Below are 13,039 nucleotides of genomic sequence, written 5' to 3'. Positions count from 1 at the left end.
TTTACCCAAGGTACTCATTTTTATTCAGGCTGAGTCGACCTGGGGCCTATAGACATTTTTAAAATGTCTAGATGTTCTTGCCGGCGGTAGGATTCGAACTCCGGACCACCAGCTTGCGAGGCGAGCATCCTACCGCTTGCGCTACGCAGGCCCATTTCGGAAATCATTTGAAGAATACTTTTTTCTTTACCCTGAAGCTGCAAATTTAGTTCATTCAGCTTTCCTGTGACATCGGTCAAGAGTCCAAAATCTCTCAACCATGCGTGTTCTTCTAATGTTTAGTAGTCTTCTTTACGCTCCTTAAGAAAAGCGATTAAAGCTGGTAGGAGCTCATAAAAGCGCCAAAGAATCTTCCCTTAGCTTAACCAGCGTATCTCTGTATGCAGAAGCAATTCTTAGTATTCTAGATTCATTTCTGCAATTAGAGTTCGGAACTGTCTTCTCTGCAAAGCATGAGCTCTTACTTGGTTTACAAGTTTAACAACGACTTTCATAACATTGTCGGCGTTTAAAAATTTACCACAAAGTGCTTGCTGATGCACGATGCAGTGGTATGTTAAAAAATTTGGAAACGTGTCATCTTTGCGGCAAAGGGCAATGCATCCGTTATGCACTCTAGTAAACGCTGGCTGGGGCTCCGTCGGTTGTAATGCCAACCAGTTTCTGAAGTGGAATGTTTTCAGAGATAAAATAATCTTGAATGGAAGAAAATATGTCTTCACCTCGAGTCCGCCCTTTTAAAGGAATAATTTTAACAAGTTCTTCCTTAGCAGTAAAATCATCGAATATCATTCTGACAAATATGGCTAGTTGGGACGTATCACTAATATCTGTGGACTCGTTAAATTGTAAGGAGAAGAAAATATATCGCTGTAAGTCCGTCTTCATCTGGGAAACAACATCTTCTGACATATTTTCCACTCGTCCAGTTACGGTTCGCGCTGAAAGCTGGAGGGAGTATATAGCCGACATTATTTCAGCTTCTACAAAACATTCCTTGATGTACTCGCCATCTTCAAAGGGTTTCTTCTTTTTCGCAATAACTTGAGACACTTTGTAAGAAGCTAGAGTGGTGGCTTTAGTTTTATCGCTGACTTGTAATAATACAGACTGCTGCCTAACTAATTGATTTTTAAACTGTTTCACTTTCTCTTTTCGGATGCTAGTATTGGCGGGATATTCTGTGTTTATTTTCGGATAAGTACCATTAAAATGTCTTTCGACGGTACCTTTTTTTCCAACTGCGATACTTGCGTGGCAAAATAGACATATACACTTTCCTTTCACTTGAGTAAAAAAATAATCGTCTTCCCACTCTATATGAAAGTGATAAACTTTTGATTTCTTTGAAGGATTCATTTTTATAAATAATGGATTCACGTCACGATTAAAACTATGTTCTAGCACTCGTGAAGGGACTAACAAATAATAGTAACTAAGCCGATAAGCACGTTTAGGCGACAACCGCCAGTGAACACTACGCTCCTTTCACACACTTAGGTGTCGACCACAACGACGCACCGCACATCGCATAGTACAACGCACAGCACCATACCCCGCACCCAGCTTAGCCTTTACTTTGCCCATTAAGTGGCGGCCACAACGGCGCACAGCACATCGCACCGCACCTAGCCTTGACCATAGCCTTGCTGAAGCAAAGTAAATACAAGCATTACCGTAAATGCGCGTGGCCACAACGACGCACCGCTCCTTCCTTCGCACATGGCTGGGTACCATCGCCCCGCCTACGTAAATTGAGCTTAGTATTTTCTGATCTTCGCATTTCGCACAGTGATTATTCTAGGGATGGGTAACAAATTAATTATTAGTTGTGTACGTAAAAGAAATAAAATTAGACTCCCAACCAATTTAATGTTACTACCAAACGACCGGTTTCGCTTTCTTCACTTTGCAAAGCATCTTCAGGTCAAACGGTAAAAAGTAAATTAAACGCTAAAATTGTAAAAAGCCCATATTAGGGTGCTGTATAAAGATAAAGATCAAGACAGCACCCTAATATGGGCTTTTTATAATTTCAGCGTTTAATTTACTTTGTACCGTTTGACCTGAAGATGCTTTGCAAAGTGTAGAAAGCGAAACCGGTTGTTTGGTAGTAAAATTAAATTGATTGTGAGTAAGTCTAATTTTATTTCTTTTACCTATTTAAAATGGACTCACACAAGCAACACATTCATATTAGTTGTGTGTTTATTCCTGAACCAATTTGGAACAAAAAAGCAAAAGCTACCACAATAGTTTGGTTTTATCAAAACTGTGGAAAGAAGTGGCAGAGGAATACGAAACAATAGGTAAATAAAACAATAAAAAAGTATAATAAATTATATTTTAATGACTACAGAAATAAGTTTTAAAGTTTTCTCGTATCCATTTTGCTTCATTATTGAGCCTTCCAGGGGGAACCTGTATATTTTCATTATCATTACTAAATAAATGTGCGGTGCACGGTGCGTCAATACGGCCACTAATGTGCAAAGCAAAGGCTAAGCTAGGTGCGGGGTATGGTGCTGTGCGTTGTACTATGCGATGTGCGGTGCGCCGTTGTGTCCGACACCTTAGTGGCCGTATTGACGCACCGTGCACCGCACATTTATTACGTTTTTTAATCATGTCGTCATCATCCTCTTCATCGCACGAAGAAAGCATTGTTTTAAATTCTAAGTTTAAGACATGGTATTTATGCAGAGAACCAATAAAAATGGCAGTGCATCCTCTAAATAAGAAGCGAATTTACTATGGCGAATTTCACCACTTTTATAAAGACCTTATAAAAGATTCTCAACGACTTTTTGAATACATAAGAATGAGTACAAATACGTTTGATTATATTTTAAACAAAATTTAAGGAAAAATAAATATTACTTCGAAGAATTGCCATGTCCTTTGTCCAACCCATACCAGCTGAAGAACGACTTATGTTAACATTACGGTAAGTTAAAAAAAGTTTTAAGTAAATATTTTATTAAAAAAAATGTAATACAAATTAGTGTGAAAGGTGCATGGCATACTTGGGCGCTGAAAATGCAGGTTTTCTGACGGAAGTTGATAATGAGTTCACATATCGTCTCCAGAAACTCTCATGGCTTGACCAGTTTTTGTACCGATGTTTAATTTAACACTTTTGGAATTTTCATGATGGATAGGCTGTAAAATATTTTGGGCACAATGGAGACGTATTGTGTATTTTGAGGGATGCTGCTTAATCTACAAGAGTTATCATGATAAATGGGCCTTGCAAGTGAACTAATCGGTGACGTTGTCAGATGGCGATTGACTGTCGTGATAAACAAAATTTACCTGAGCAGTATTTTGTGGGCCAGTAGGTTTTGCGGTTGACGGAACTTCGTTATCTAATAATTGCAGTTCTGTAATACGAACCTTCAACTCTGGCACCCTTAACGTGCATGAAGACAATTCCCTTTCTAGCTCAGACTTTATTATGCCATATATAATAATTGCTGACGAAGTTTATCCATAAATGAAACATTTATTAAAACCATACAGTCGGCAAGATTTAAACGCAGAGCGTAAATGCTTCAACAAATGTCTGTCACGAGCAAGAAGAACTGTAGAATGAACCTTTGGGATTCTCAGGTCAAAATGGCAAATTTTGGATAAACCTATATTTACTAGTATAGACCTTGCAGATAAAATCGTTAAAGCTATCTGTGTTTTACATTATACAATTATTGACAAGGAAGGGATGGAACATAACTTACAAGAGATTCAATTTGGTAATGATAATGAAAATATACGGGTTCCCACTGGAATGCTCGATAATGAAGCAAAATGAATACGAGAAAACTTTAAAACTTATTTCTCTAGTCATTAAAATATAATTTATTATACATTGCTATTGTTTTATTAACCTGTTGTTTCACGTTCCTCTGCCACTTCTTTCCACAGTTTTGATAAAACCAAACTATTGTGATGGCTTTTTTCCAAATTGGTTCACGCATAAATACACAGCTACTTAATGTGTCTTTATCCATCCCCAGAATTATCACTGCGAAGATCAGAAAATACTAAGCTCAATTTACGTAGGCGAGGCGTTGGTACACAGCGATGGGCGAAGTAAGAAGCGATGCGTCGTTGTGGCCACGCACATTTACGGCAATGCTTGTATTTACTTTGCTTCAGCGAGGCTTTGGTCAAGGCTAGGTGCGGTGCGATGTGCTGTGCGCCGTTGTCGCCGCCACTTAAGAATTTGAACGTGCGATGGTTTTAACGCACGATGATATTCCAATAGTGACTCAAGCAATAGCGTGGTACCTTTCACATTACACGGCGGTTGAGACGTTCGGTGAACAATTTTTTGGATAATTTCGAAAAATTCAAGGATCTATCTATCTACTTTATATATGTTTATATAATATGTTAAATTTTTTATTTTATTCGATTCGCACGACGAGCGTCTCGAACTAAGGTTAAGATCGATTGGCCGATCGCGATCGACGTGTTGCCGACCCCTGGTTTATATGGTCTGTAAGTATGACTGCTTCGAAGTTCTTATTTTTGAAAAAATTTGGTTTTAAAGTAAAAGAAAAAATTTTAAAATAAGGAAAAAATGCCTTTTTTCAAAATAGCTCAAAAAGTATTGGTGATAAGCAAAATACTAAACGGTAAAAAATATAGGTTATGCTTTTTTTAACATTTCAGTTTTTTTGGTTTCCTGTAAGACAATATATAGTTAGGAAGATAATCCTGTTTAAAGTTCATTGCTTCATAAAACTGAACCGAGTTCCGCGTAAAAAACCAATCACATATTTTAGGAGATATCAGAACGCGTATTCGCTCCGTGCGTGACCATGGTAGGGGTACCTTGAAGCGATGCCAGCGTGCGTAGCGGCGAAATATGACAAAATTGGAATCATGGAATCTTTTTACGCATAAATTTTATCAAAAATGTGTGCAAATACATGTTGCGTATTTAATTGTGCTAATAATAGCAAAAATAGTAAGTGTAGTTTTTATAGGTTCCCAAAGATTGCATATAAATTAGAGAAAAGAAAAAGATGGATCCGTGCTATTAATATGAAAAAGTAAATATCACATAATCTCATTTTTATGCAATTGAAATAGGAAATATTTAAATAATTTACCTTAAATGATATTTTATAAGGCTTCAAGCTAACTGCAGAGGGCCTGATGACTTTAGCTTTTATATCATACCTTTTACTATTACTGTTTTTAATTATATGCTCTTTCACGTGGAAAACTTGATTTGCCAGTACTAGATTTTTCCCTTTCTTTTCCGTTTGGGGTTAAAAAGATATATTATGATGAATTTTGAGAAACCCAGTTTTTAATACTACATTTATTTTGTACAAAAACTGAAAAAATATAATTAAAAAGTTAATTATTAATAATTGTCAATTTCGCCTGTATTTAACAAAGTCAAACATATGTCATATGTTTAACCTGAAAATTGTTAGGTCCAAAACAGTCAGATAAAGGCGGTAGGTGTCGCGTCAGTCACGCACGGAGCGAATACTGGAGCTTTGTAAGATACACATAATGTACTATTAAGGTACATACATAATTTCACCCACACTTACAAACTAATAAGGGTTGTTTTTGAAGGTGAAATATAATAAATTCATAACATTTTGATAAAAAATATTCTAATTATAGTTTCAATGAAAAAAAAAAAAATACTACAATTCGAGTTTATTGGCAAGGGTTAATTTTTATAAGCGTAGAAATTATGTGGTAAAATATCTAAACAGTAAAGAAACTAAATTTAATGTCACTGTGTATATTATAATAAATATTGAAATAATTCCAAATTGCTTAAATTTACAATTATATAATTTATTTCTAATAGGGGTCGTTTTCACTACTAAAAATAAAAAGCAACCAACGGCACTAGTCCAATTTAGAAGTGGAGGGTAACAATAACCTAACTCCAAATTTCCATTCAAATCAGTGGAGATAAGATATTCAATGACAATGTTTTAACTATAACTAACCGTGGAGGTGAGATTTAGGAGATAATCTGTGATAAAATCTTAAATTGTGTTGTCTAATATTAATTGACATTCACTCACTTAATTCAAAGATGATTTGAATCAATTACACGCTTTAATTTACAATTATACGATTTTTTTATAGTAGGGGTAGTTTTCACACCTAAAAAATAAAAAATAAACATCATCACAAGATAATCACGAAAAAACTCAAGAAAACTACTGCTCGACAACATTAGTAAACAATTAGTAAAAAATAGAATTAAGAAATTTCTTTTTATAAATAATAAAAACACGTTAATTCCGTTTGATTTGTAGTAAAAACCTTGAGTAGCAATAACCTAATTAACCCTTTCGCTACTGAAATATTATTAGACAGAGAAAAAAATTTTTTTGGTGGAATTTTAGTTAAATAGGGATAAATAAATGGGATTATACAAAAAAACAAAAAAAAAATTCCCCACCAGATGTAAAAATTTTGTTGTACACGTTTGTGTACATTAGTACCAAACAGTAGTTGGGCTAAATGGTAAAAATGTGTATTTTTTCTGTAAAAGCTGTAAAAATAAACCAAAACAAGTAATAATTATTTGTTTTATATTTAGCTTATATCTAAGATTAAAATACGTGAAAATTTATGAATCGCAAAAAAAATCTAACACAAATACAAAGTCATTTCGAGTGGAACGTCAAAAAGTAGTTTTTCTCCTTTCCTAGTCACAAATAAACATTACACTTGCGGCACCGGAAATGTGAACGCCCTTTACAGTTGTTTTGTTTGCAGCGCCCAATCCCTTTCTCACCACTATGAATAGGCAAATGATCTACATTATCTAATCGAAGTGTGCCAATGGGACGAGTTTCAAATCTACACCTTTTAGTGCTGTTTGAATTTGTTTCTAAAGTTACGTCTTGTAAACTAGGTCGACCCCTTTTCTTGTCTTTACCACACATTGTACCAGCAAGTACCAAGGAATTTCCAACATCCATTCGAAAATGTAAAACATCAAGAATTTTCTTGCTGTCAACACCTAGTCTTTTACAGTCTTGTTTGTACTCCAACCAACTGTTGCAGATTGCCATATCTATTGCGTGGAAGAAAAGACGAAGGGTCCATTTCTTTGATCTGATAAATATCCAATATAAGCCTAATAAAAAATCCATTTTATCTACACCGCCCATAGAAGAATTATAACGCTTGATTACCTCTGGTCTTTCAACATCTACAAATGTTTTTTTTATTTTGTCCCAACTTTTAACGATATCTTTATTACCAATACCAACAAAGTTAGATGCCGTATTGACTATTCTGTTATCAAACCATTTGACTAAAATAACGTCACCGTCTCTACAGAGCTGTTCCATGTAACCTCTGGGTTTCTTGCAAAATTCTTTTTCACTGAGAAAAGGTGGTTTTCCAAATCTATTCAGTCTGGCAGTTCCGGCACCATAAATGTTATTCTGTTTTAGATAATGCAATAACGCATAGGTTGAAAAAAAGTATAATTGTGTATAAAGTGTTCGAATTCTTTTACTAAGATGAATTACAACTGCAGCACCATGTCCAAATTTGTTTTGTAAAGTTTGGTCAATTTCGGTCTTTTTTCCCTGATACAAAATAAAATCATCTATCAGTCCACTTTCTCCACACAGTAGAAACAGTTTTATTCCCCATGGATTAGGCTTACTTTTTATATATTGTTTCACCGATAATTTTCCCTTGAAGGAACATATCTGTTCGTCGACACATAACTTCTCCTCATGTTCTAATTCTCGGCATCTTTTCAAAACTGCATAAAAAATTGGCCGAACTTTATAAAAAACATATGTATTATCTGGATCTTTTTCTAAGTTATTTACTATGTGTAAATATGTTCTGAGTCTATAGAATCTGTTTCTGGACATACTGTTTATAAAAGTGCTCATACCTACCTATAGCATTATCCCAATATAAATGTATTCTAGGCAGTTTCAAACATCCCATTATGGGATGTTTGAAGGAAGGTAAACCTATAAGGATCTCAATTTCTTTTGAATTCGTGTGTGCAAAATTAAAATCGTTACATTGCTGGGCATACAGATTTGTTTTCTCTGCAACATTTTCGAATAAAGCTGCCGGAATATATCTTGAGAAATATTCAATAGGCAACTTAACTTCTGTATCGCTATGTTCATCTTGAGGTTTTGTCCAATTTTGCATTGCTAGTGGGGCAGTTTGTCTTTCTGTCCATTGAATTTGGTTTTTAGTCGTTAAATACGAAAAAGTATTTTCATCATTTCTGTTGATAGTATCTTCTCCTATTACACCGACGTCGTCGAATATTTCATCTTCTCGAAGCTCATCTTCTCGAAGCTCATCTTCATTATTGTCATCTTGTGGATCCATTGCAGCAACTATGTCTTCAATGCGGCTTTCCACATTTTCTGCTTCTTCTAATAGATCTTCATCATCAGCTTCACCTTCGGACAAATCGGAGAGATCCGAAAAGTCCCCGCTGTCTAATTTCTGCATCAAATTTTTCACATATTTGTCAATTCTCACATCTCGCATAAAAATCGATGCTTTTGAGTTTCTTAAGCCTGCAAAGAAAAATTTTGTTGTAACTTTTGCCTGTAATCAACACACATTTGATTCGAATCCAAAATAGCTTTTGAATACAGTTGTGCACGATTGTGTACACAAACAAACTAACTGAAATTTACCTTCCAGTACAATTGTACACGATCGTGTACATAATGTTTTATACAGTTTTTTCAAAAACCTTTACCACATAACGATGAGATTAATATCAAGAAATATTCCGTAAACATTCATAAAACCATGCAGTATAGTAAAACAGCAATAACGTAACTGTATAAAAATAAAAGGTACTCACCTGATCCACAACTTCTGTTGGTCGCCATGTTGGTTGGTAATGATTATTTAAACCGATTTTTCATAGATGGAGCCAGTGGCTTCAAATTATATTAAAAGAAGTGTACCTGATCATGTACAAATGGTTTTTGCGGAATACATATAGAACTTCTCTTATTTCTTAAGGTTTGAAATCCATGTACACGATTGTGTACACCAGTAGCGAAAGGGTTAAAATCAGTTGTTATTATGTTGTTTTTGCTTATACTAGTAAATAGTTTTGTATCGCTACTTTTTTGTTTAAGGATCCATTACGACGAAGACTACATTTCTCTGAAAATCGACCCAGATAAGCCGAGTCCCATCGATGATCTTTTGGCCGAAGAAGCCTTGTACAGAGCCAGAAGAAAACGACGAAAACGAAGAAAAAAAGAGTTAAAAAAGAGAATGGCTATGGCACAAAACACGTGTTTTGTCGAAGGAGGAGAGTTAAACGAAACGTTCAAACATCTTACAGTAGAGGATTCGTCGAAGAGAGCTAAATGGACAATCGTAGCTACGGCCTTTTTGTTGCTCTTTATGTGTCTGCTTTTGGTTGGTATCACGTTGAGGATGGCTCCTATCATTGACGAAATGGGTAAGATAATTATTTTTTTAGACATACCAATTTTTTCGTATCTTTCAATTTAAGTACAGTAAACAAAGCAGTTAATTACAAAAAAATAATTATTATTTAAATCATTATACAAGAATTGGGGACTTCGAACAAAGCTGCTATAATATACAGAATTGTGGTAAAGTATGGAAATAACTAAATATCTTTGAAACAAAAGGAAGGCATTTATGAAACTTCGTATGCAAGTATAATGGTATGTAACGCATATGACCCCATATTTTTTATTACTACTCTATTTCCGGTTTCATTGGAAATATCCTTAAATTATTTAATTTAATTATTTCTAATTCATACACTTGATAAAAAAAAATTTTTAAACGAGAAATAAATCACTTTACAGTTAAAGAATAGGTAAATTTATTTGCTAAGACCAATGAGAATAATAATATAAAATACACACTTCAAATGTTCTAATTTAAGCCTATTATTAAATTCATAAGTTATTCTTTCCAAGACTTTTCCAAGTATTAATTCACATTCATCAGTAAATATTTGTTTTAAATCCTGCAAACATTTTGATCGCTTAATGTAAACACATCATTTTAGACCCCAAACCCCGACCCCAAAGAAAAATGTCTAACGAATCAAGGTCCGGATAACAAGCAGGCTCTATGAGTCCTCTGCATCCAATCCATCGATTTGGGAAATTCATAAATCGCATTCATAAAATTTCTAACCATTCTTTTGAAGAGCAGGAGTGATTTGGTTATTTAGTAAATCCAAATACTTGATACCAGTCAAGATTCCGTCTATAAAAAATGGATCAATAAACCTATTTTCAATCCAAACATTCAGCTTTTTTGGATGCTCTTCAAACACGATTACCTTAACCAATTATTATTAATATTTCAATACGATATTTTTTATTACTTAAATGAACAATTTTTATTCTACAACTTATTACCGCCGATTAGTTTTAACCTAGTCTGGTTATACAAAAATCATCGTCGATTTTACGGCAAAAATTTTCGCAGATATCTGAAGCTTTTAAGACATAGGTGTGGGTTACTAGATGACAAATAGATGCAAAAGTACTCGTATTTTTACCTTGCGTTTTTTTAAACAATAATTTATGGTCGAAATTTGATTTTTCGTCTAAAGTTTTTTGCCTTATATTTTACATAAACAGTAATTATATCAGTTTTTTATATCAAGAATATCTTTATTTTCCCGTTTTTTAAATTAAAATTGATAAATAATTTACGGAGATATTTGCAAAATAGCGGTTTTTCTGCACTAATTTATTTTATTAATTTTTTTATTAACGTTATTAATTAATGTTATTAATACATTTGAACATCGAGGAATTACCGTCTTTTAAATTTGTGCGAAACTTCCCCCCGATCGGTGAAATAGTTTAATAGTTATTTTTTCCATAGCTAATGTTAAAGTGTTGCTATAACAACTGTTTTGAGTAGATAAAGTATCACTTTAACCGCAAGGGTAGATAAAGTGACACTTTAACAGCAAGAGTAGATAAAATGTTTTAACTTTTTTTTATTCAATAAAATTTACAAATTCAAACACATTAAGGATTAAAAACAACTGAAATTCTACAATTAACATTATTAGAAATATCTATTTTTGGAGCATCACAACTTGTACTCGTTTGCTTGAACACTTGATTCTTGTGGCAACAATAAACTTTCTGCTTCCAACGCTGCATTTTCTACATCTGATGGCATGTTTTCCTTTTCTTGTGCCAATTCTTTTCCGTCCATTTCGTATTTATTCACTTTGTACACAAAACGCAACAATATTCTCCGCAAAAACCAAAACGTAACATTTGTTTGACATTTGTTGACAGAGTAATTCATATCCCTAGCAACGGAGCAACACAATTGCGATTTGTGTGCTAAAAATTACAATTTTCTTTGAAATTCTATTTTTCATCTGAACTTGAAGTCTTGCTATAGAAAAAAATGTTGTATTGCACACGACGTTAAAATCGCATTATCTTCTCGAGCATAATTAACGTCTCGACGCTATAAAACGCTCTCGAAGAGAAAGTACAATTTTATCGTCTTGTACAATAAATAACTATTATTGTGAGAGATATAGTTGATGGCTTGGAGGAAGATAATTTTGTGTCTTTGACATTGTGTGACTTATCCAAAGATTTGACTGTGTTTCGCATGAATTACTGTTGGAAAAAATGCATAAATACGGTATTAGGGGAAACACTCTTAATCTATTTAGATCATACCTAACAAATAGAAAACAGTTTTTCTTAATAACAGCTATTTTGAGTTTAACACTGTCGAATATGGTGTACCTTAAGGTTCAATATTGGAACCCACTTTGTTTGTTATTTATCTGAACGATTTATTTCACTACACTTTTCCTATAAAATGTGTTTGCTTCGCAGATGATACAACTCTCATGAATACTGATATTAATCTTAATAATTTAAAAATTAAAATAGATAGTGATACCCAGAAAGCAAAAAACGGGTTTGCACATAAAGCTAAATGAAGAGAAAAATCAGAATTTAATTTTTAGTTCTGATTGGAAGTACATCTCAAGAAATAGTGTTTAACTATTAGGAATCCTTCTAGATGATAATTTGGATCGGAGTGCTCATATAGATTACTTAAGTTCTAGACTTGCCACAAGTATATTTTTAATACGCAACTTAGTTTATATGATTCCCAAAAATACCCTTAGAATGTGCTACTTTGCACTATTTCATAGTCATGTACAGTACGGAATAACTGTTTGGGGTAATTCTTCTCACGCAGATCGAATTTTTAAACTACAAAAAAGAGTAGTGAGGGTACTTGCACGAGCAGAGTATAGGGAACAGTGTAAACTTTTGTTTCTGGATTTAGGTATTATGCCACTACCTTCACTCTATATATATGAAACGCTGATTAAAATTCATGCCAACAAAGGTAAGTTTAACATAAACTCCAACGTCCATGATCACGATACAAGATCTACAGATGCTATTGGAGCACAACGTTTTAGGTTGACAAAGAGCATACAAAATTCGACTGATGTTAGTTTGTATAACTTTTTGCCAGATGAAGTAAAAAGTCTTCACTTGTTATCGTTTAAGCTTAAAATCAAATTACACTTTTTGAAACATTGTTTCTATTCAAAAACTGAGTACCTAAGTACAGCTTTTACACAATAGTACTAGTTTGGTCAGAGTATTTGCGTATTATAATTATATTTCATGTTTTTTATAATTCCATTAAGTGTGTTTGTTATTTTTTTTTAATTGTTAATATTAAATATATACATGTTTGTAATGTTTAAATTCGTCAAAAATTTTATATGTATTATCACTATTCCCTTGACTTGTCAAAAACAAAACTTTTTTTGTGTATTGATTAAATAAATTTTATTCTATTCTAGTCCATTCTATTCTATTCTATTTATTTATCTTTTTTGTCTTTTCTTTTCGATACTTATTCGTTATTCTTATGCATATCTACGTTTTGTATGCTAGAGAATCGTTTCAGGAAAATCCCGAATCTCAAAAAACATATGTTGAATTCATGGAGGATTTTATTA

At 33.5% G+C, this 13,039-nt stretch overlaps 1 protein-coding gene across 1 annotated transcript in view; it reads left to right on the top strand.

The window, feature by feature from the left end:
- The window catches only part of LOC140438670 (uncharacterized), a 54,571-nt gene that overhangs the window by 14,867 nt on the left and 26,665 nt on the right, over positions 1–13,039 (top strand). Inside the window, exon 3 of the mRNA XM_072528318.1 lies at positions 9,147–9,478. Within this exon, the coding sequence (XP_072384419.1) occupies positions 9,147–9,478 (332 nt within the window). The remainder of the gene's footprint in view (positions 1–9,146; positions 9,479–13,039) is intronic.

The sequence above is a fragment of the Diabrotica undecimpunctata genome, chromosome 4 (genome assembly GCF_040954645.1).
Source record: "Diabrotica undecimpunctata isolate CICGRU chromosome 4, icDiaUnde3, whole genome shotgun sequence".
Taxonomy (NCBI): domain Eukaryota; kingdom Metazoa; phylum Arthropoda; class Insecta; order Coleoptera; family Chrysomelidae; genus Diabrotica; species Diabrotica undecimpunctata.
The sequence above is the reverse complement of the archived record's forward strand: the minus strand, read 5'-3'. Positions and strand labels throughout refer to the sequence as shown.